The 7,073-nt window shown below is 35.8% G+C and overlaps 1 protein-coding gene across 1 annotated transcript in view; it reads left to right on the top strand.

Moving 5' to 3' along the window:
• The window catches only part of GLCCI1 (glucocorticoid induced 1), a 155,200-nt gene that overhangs the window by 123,791 nt on the left and 24,336 nt on the right, over positions 1-7,073 (top strand). Inside the window, exon 9 of the mRNA XM_011943520.1 lies at positions 4,840-4,992. Coding sequence (XP_011798910.1) covers positions 4,840-4,992 — 153 coding nt within the window. The remainder of the gene's footprint in view (positions 1-4,839; positions 4,993-7,073) is intronic.

Genomic DNA, 7,073 nt, shown 5'->3' with positions numbered 1-7,073 from the left:
TAGACAAATGGAACAGAAGAGAGTCCTCAGAAATAATACCACACATCTACAGCCATCTGATCTTTGACAAACCTGACAAAAACAAGAAATGGGGATTGGGAAAGGATTCCCTGTTTAATAAATGGTGCTGGGAAAATTGGCTAGCCATAAGTAGAAAGCTGAAACTTTCCTTACTCCTTATACGAAAATTAATTCAAGATGGATTAGAGCCTTAAATGTTACACCTAAAGCCATAAAAACCCTAGAAGAAAACCTAGGTAATACCATTCAAGATATAGGCATGGGCAAGGACTTCGTGTCTAAAACACCAAAAGCAACAGCAACAAAAGCCAAAATTGACAAATGGGATCTAATTAAACTAAACAGCTTCTGTGCAGCAAAAGAAACTGCCATCAGAGTGAACAGTAAACCTACAGAATGGGAGAAAATTTTTGCAATCTATTCATCTGACAAAGGGCTAATATCCAGAACCTATAAAGAACTCAATCAAATTTACAAGAAAAAAACAAACAACCCCATCAAGAAGTGGTCAAAGGATATGAACAGACACTTCTCAAAAGACATTCATACAGCCAACAGACACATGAAAAAATGTTCATCATCACTTGCCATCAGAGAAATGCAAATCAAAACCACAATGAGATACCATCTCACACCAGTTAGAATGGCAGGAAACAACAGGTGCTGGAGAGGATGTGGAGAAATAGGAACACTTTTACACTGTTGGTGGGACTGTAAACTAGTTCAACCATTGTGGAAAACAGTGTGGCGATTCCTCAAGGATCTAGAACTAGAAATACCATTTGACCCAGCACTCCCATTACTGGGGATGTACCCAAAGGATTATAAGTCATGCTGCTATGAAGACACACGCACGTGTATGTTTATTGCGGCACTATTCACAATAGCAAAGACTTGGAATCAACCCAAATGTCCATCTGTGACAGACTGGATTAAGAAAATGTGGCACATATACACCAGAGAATACTGTGCAGCCGTAAAAAAGGATGAATGTGTGTCCTTTGTAGGGACATGGATGCAGCTGGAAACCATCATTCTCAGCAAACTATCGCAAGAACAGAAAACCAAATACCACATGTTCTCACTCATAGGTGGAAATTGAACAAGGAGATCACTTGGACACAGGAAGGGGATCATCACACACCGGGTCCTATTGTGGGGAGGGGGAAGGGGGAAGGGATAGCATTAGGAGATATACCTAATATGAATGACGAGTTAATGGGTGCAGCACACCAACATGGCACGTGTATACATATGTGAGAAACCTGCACGTTGTGCACATGTACCCTAAAACTTAAAAGTATAATAAAAAAAAAAAAGAAAAAAAATGGAAACAGACAAACATCAAGTCATGAGTGGATAAACACTTCATAAACCCTGCATCCATGCGATACTGTTAGGCAGTAAAATGGAAGGAACTACTGATACACGGAATAACATGATTGAATCTCAAAAACATCATGCTAAGTGAAAGAAATCAGGAGCAAAAGGCTACATACTGTATGATTTGTTATATTAAATTCTCAAAAAGGCAACATTATCAAAACAAAGTTTTAGAGATGTGGATTGACCACAGAGAGGCCCTAGGGAAACTTTTTGGATGATAGAAGGTTCTAAACGTGACTATACTAACAAAGCTCAACAAATTGCATACTTAAAATGGGAGAATTTTATTGTATGCCGATTATACCTCATTAAAGCTGTAAAACAAACTGGCAAGCCTGAGACATTTGAAGTGAAAATTCTTATATGCCTTCCTTTTTCTTCTTAATCTGATAGAATTAACATATTGTTTGTGTTTCAAGCAGTTTTTCTCTAGGATACCAATGCACTTACACTAAATCAGTTGACTCATTGACTTAACAAAGAAGACTTACACAGTTGTTCAATTTTACATTGAATTTTTGCCATGAGATTATTCTTAAAAACTATTATCCTTTGCTATACATACTGAAATATTTGTAGGTGGAATATGAAGTCTAGAATGTACTTTAAAATATTCTAAAAACCAAAAAGGTTGTTCACATGAAACAAATTGGTAAATGTTGATAATTTTTGAGGCCAGATTATGTGTACCTGGGGGTTTATTGTGTTACTCTATTGAATTATGTTTATGATTGGAATTTTCCATAATGAAAAGGGGAAAACTGAAACTAGATGACTAGATAAAATATAAACGTAACACAAATTCAGTTTCCTCTTGTATTAGTAATAACATGTTTGAAAATATGATAAAAATATAAAATACCTGGAATCAAACTTACAAGAAATATGTAAACTATAAATCTTTGAGAACATGAAATATAAATCTTAATACATTAATAGATGGGAAGATTCAGTATTTTTCAAATAGCAATTTACCTGAAATTGTTTTGAGTTCCAGTGCAAATTTTAAATGAATTGTTTTTATTACTTGAAAAGTTGTCTTCAAAGGTCAATGAAAAAGCAGTGCCCATTAATAGAAAAGAAAATTTGAAAGGACTTTTCCTACAAGATATGAAAATATAATATAAAATTATAGCAATTAAGTGGCACTCTGTCTAGGGATTATCAGATAGTAGCTCCAGGAAATCAAATACAGAATCCATAAAGAAATGTTGGGGCAGTTGGATTACTGTGTGGGGAAAAGAATACTAAGACTTTACACCATACACAAAAATAAATCATGATAGATTAAGTATTTAAATATGAAAAACCATAAAAATCCAGAAAGAAAAATATTTGATTAAAGTTGATTACCTATTTGATAAAATACAGTTAACCCTTCAACAACAATGGGGATTGGGGCATTGACCTTCATGCAGTTGAAAATTTGTTTGTAACTTTTGGGTTCCCAGAAACTTAACCTACTAACAGCCTACTGCTGCACAGAAGCCTTACCGATAACATAAAATAGTCGCTTAACATATTTTGTATGTTTCATGTATTATGTATTATATTCTTTAATATAAAGTAAGCTAGGGAAAAGAAATGATCATTAATAAAATCATAAGAAAGAAAAAATATGTTCAGTGTTCATTAAGTGGAAATGAATCATCATAAAGGTCTTCCTCCCCATTGTCTTCACGTTGAGTAGGCTGAGGAGGAGAAAAAAGGAGAGGTTGGTCTTGCTGTCTCGGGGTGGCAGAGGTGGAAGAAAATCTGTATGTAAGTCCACCCGCACAGGTCAAACCCATGTTGTTCAAGGGTCAACAGTATTTGAAAAAATACTTGATAGTAATATATGAAAAAGAGTGAAAACCTCAATATGAAAAATGTTCATGCATCAATAAGAGACAAAAGACATTGATGAGCAGCAACTCACAGTTGGCAAGAATACACCATTGTATGGGAAATATTATTAGTGTGCTAACCAATGATTAGCAGTCTACCTTATCACAGATCATGTGTGTCAGCTTGATTCAGTGTAAGATAGAGGTCATTTGTTGTTTTCATTTTTACCTTATTAATCTTTATTTTTCTTATTCTTTCCTGTTGTATAAATCCTTAAGCATCAAAAGTCTTGTCTTACACTTTTTACTTAACAACTCTTAGTGGTAGTTAATTTTTGAGAACTCCTGCCAAGGACTTTTGAAAACAGCCTTTAAATTGTTTTTTTTGTTTTTTGGTTTTTTTTTGAGTTTTTTTTTTTTTTTAATTATACTTTAAGTTCTAGGGTACATGTGCATAACATGCAGGTTTGTTACATATGTATACTTGTGCCATGTTGGTGTGCTGCACCCATCAACTCGTCATTTACATCAGGTATAACTCCCAATGCAATCCCTCCCCCCTCCCCATGGTAGGCCCCGGTGTGTGATGTTCCCCTTCCCGAGTCCAAGTGATCTCATTGTTCAGTTCCCACCTATGAGTGAGAACATGTGGTGTTTGGTTTTCCATTCTTGCGATAGTTTGCTGAGAATGATGGTTTCCAGCTGCATCCATGTCCCTACAAAGGACACACACTCATCCTTTTTTATGGCTGCATAGTATTCCATGGTGTATATGTGCCACATTTTCTTAATCCAGTCTGTCACTGATGGACATTTGGGTTGATTCCAAGTCTTTGCTATTGTGAATAGTGCCGCAATAAACATATGTGTGCATGTGTCTTTATAGCAGCATGATTTATAATCCTTTGGGTATATACCCAGTAATGGGATGGCTGGGTCATATGGTACTTCTAGTTCTAGATCCTTGAGGAATCGCCATACTGTTTTCCACAATGGTTGAACTAGTTTACAATCCCACCAACAGTGTAAAAGTGTTCCTATTTCTCCACATCCTCTCCAAGCACCTATTGTTTCCTGACTTTAAATTGTTAAGTGAGTTGTTGAACTTAGCATAATACTGTTGCCACATGACTTAATAATCCAACAGATTTTCTTAGATGGAAATGGAAGATACTAGAAGGTAATTGTCACTATACAGAAAACAAACATCTTTTAAACATACTCATACAGAGCTATACAGTGGACTTACGTGATATATTTAAGTTACGTGACTTCAACTATGCTGTTGCCATGAAATAGAAAAAGGAAAACAGTGTAAATAATGCAGAAGATTCTGCCATTCTACTGAACAGGTATATACATTATACAGCTATGCCTTTATACTTACATAAAGGGATTTGAAATGATTATTTTGACTATGTAATTTTCATTTTACTTTCTTACTACAGAACCTAAATTTCTCTATGTGCACCTTAATTTTTATTGTATTTGGAAGGTCAGAAATAACTCTGTTCATTGAGATTCAATTTTAATATTTACCATACTCCTTAGTTCTTAATTGCTTTGACCACAAATAATTTGATACCACCTTTATCTTATCTCATAGGCTACTGGATCAAGATCAGTTCCTATGCCACTGTCAAATATATCAGTGCCAAAATCATCTGTTTCACGTGTGCCCTGCAATGTAGAAGGAATAAGCCCTGAATTAGAAAAGGTGTTCATTAAAGAAAATAATGGGAAGGAAGAAGTATCCAAGGTAAGGTTACATGGGATATTTGAATCCTTTTTTTCTTTGATAAAACGACCTGTCTGAAAAGTACTTTTTTAGTAACGGCTTTATTAAGATATAATTCACATGCCATCCAGTTTACTCATTTAGTGTACAATTCAGTGGTTTTTAAGAGATTCAGTGTTATACAACCGTCGCCACAATCAATTTTACAGCATTTTCATCATCCCAAAAAGAAACATTGTATCCTTTCACAGTGGTCTCTCATTTCTCTGTAATACTCTTGGCCCTAGGCAGCCACTAATCTGCTTACGGATTTTTTGGTGGTGGTTCTAGAGACTTCATATCAATGGAATCATACAACGTGGCCTTTTGTAACTGAATTTTTTTTTTAACTTAGTGTAGTGTTTTTAAGGTTCACCCATATTTAGCCTGTTATCGGTGACTTTCTTTTTATGGCCAAATATTAATCAGTTATATGGATTTTATTTATTCAGTTATCAGTTAATGGAAATTTGGATTGTTTTACTTTTTGGCTATTGTGAATAATGCTTCTATAAACATTTGTACACAAGTTTTTGTGTGAATATACTGTTTGCATTTTTCTTGGGTGTATACCTAGGGTTGGAATTGCTGATATGGTAACTCTGTTTAACCTTTTGAGGAACTCCCAGACTCTTTTCCAAAGTGTTTTCATCATTATCCATTCCTACCCATGTATAAGAATTCCAGTTTCTCTGCATCCTCACCAACACTTGTGATTATCTGTCCTTTTTTAATTATAGCAATCTTAGTGGATGTGAAGTGATGTATCATTGTGGTATTAATTTGCATTTCCTAGTGACTGAAGATGTTAAGCATCTTTTCGTGTGCTAGTGGTTTTTTGTTTTGTTTTGTTTTGTCTTGAGATGGAGTCTCTCTCTTTCCCCCAGGCTGGAGTGCAGTGGCGCCATCTCAGCTCACTGCAAGCTCCGCCTCCCAGGTTCCCACCAATCTCCTGCCTCAGCCTCCCGCGTAGAGTAGCTGGGACTACAGGCGCCTGCCGCCAGGCCTGGCTAATTTTTTTGTATTTTTAGTAGAGACATGGTTTCACCATGTTAGCCAGGATGGTCTGGATCTCCTGACCTCGTCATCCACCCGCCTCGGCCTCCCAAAATGCTAGGATTACAGGCATGAGCCACCGCACCCAGCCTTTAGTGGTCATTTGTATATTCTCATTGGAGAAATGTTTTTTTAAGGTCTTTTTCCCCATTTTAAAATTGGCAGTGAAATTGCTAGGTCGTAGCATTTGTACATTTAAAATCTTGAATATTGCCAGAATTACCCTCCCAAAAGGTTGTACTGTTTTACTCTCCTTCAACATTTCATGTTAAGTTTATAATTTTATATATATTACAACATATATATAAATGTATATGTAATACATATATTATGTATATGTAATATATTACATATATATAAATGTAATATGTAATATATTACAACATCAAGGAACTCTTCGGACATCATGGCATCCCTGTTTACCATTGAACTCTTTTCTTTTTTTGAGACAGGGTCTCGTTCTGTTGCCCAGACTGGAGTGCAGTGGCACAATCTCAGTTCACTGCAACCTCTGCCTCCCAGGTTCAAGTGATTCTCCCACTTCAGCCTCCTGAATAGCTGGGATTACAGGCACACACCACAATGCCCAGCTGATTTTTGTATTTTTAGTAGAGACAGGGTTTTACCATGTTGGCCATGCTGGTTTTGAACTCCTCACCTCAAATGATCCGCCCACCTTGGCCTCCCAAAGTCCTTGGATTATAGGCATGAGCCACTGTGCCCAGCCCATTAAACTGTTTTCTTTACACATCAAGTAAAGTTTAAGAACAGTAATGTAAGGATGTAAACTTTTGGTCTAATTTTTAGAGGATGAGATAATTCACATATTTGCTGATTCCTTAAAAACATCCTTAAAAAGCAAAACTATACTAAAATAAAAAACTTGGTAAGGTACTTCTGCTTTTAAATAAGCCATACTTCAATTGTAGCCATATCAGAAATTTTCTGGGATAACCTACAAACTTATAATTTTTAAAAGTTTTAGATTTATGATTAAGTGTACCTCA

The sequence above is a fragment of the Colobus angolensis genome, unplaced genomic scaffold, assembly GCF_000951035.1.
Source record: "Colobus angolensis palliatus isolate OR3802 unplaced genomic scaffold, Cang.pa_1.0 Scaffold104, whole genome shotgun sequence".
Taxonomy (NCBI): domain Eukaryota; kingdom Metazoa; phylum Chordata; class Mammalia; order Primates; family Cercopithecidae; genus Colobus; species Colobus angolensis.
This window is presented reverse-complemented; position numbering and strand designations above follow the sequence as displayed.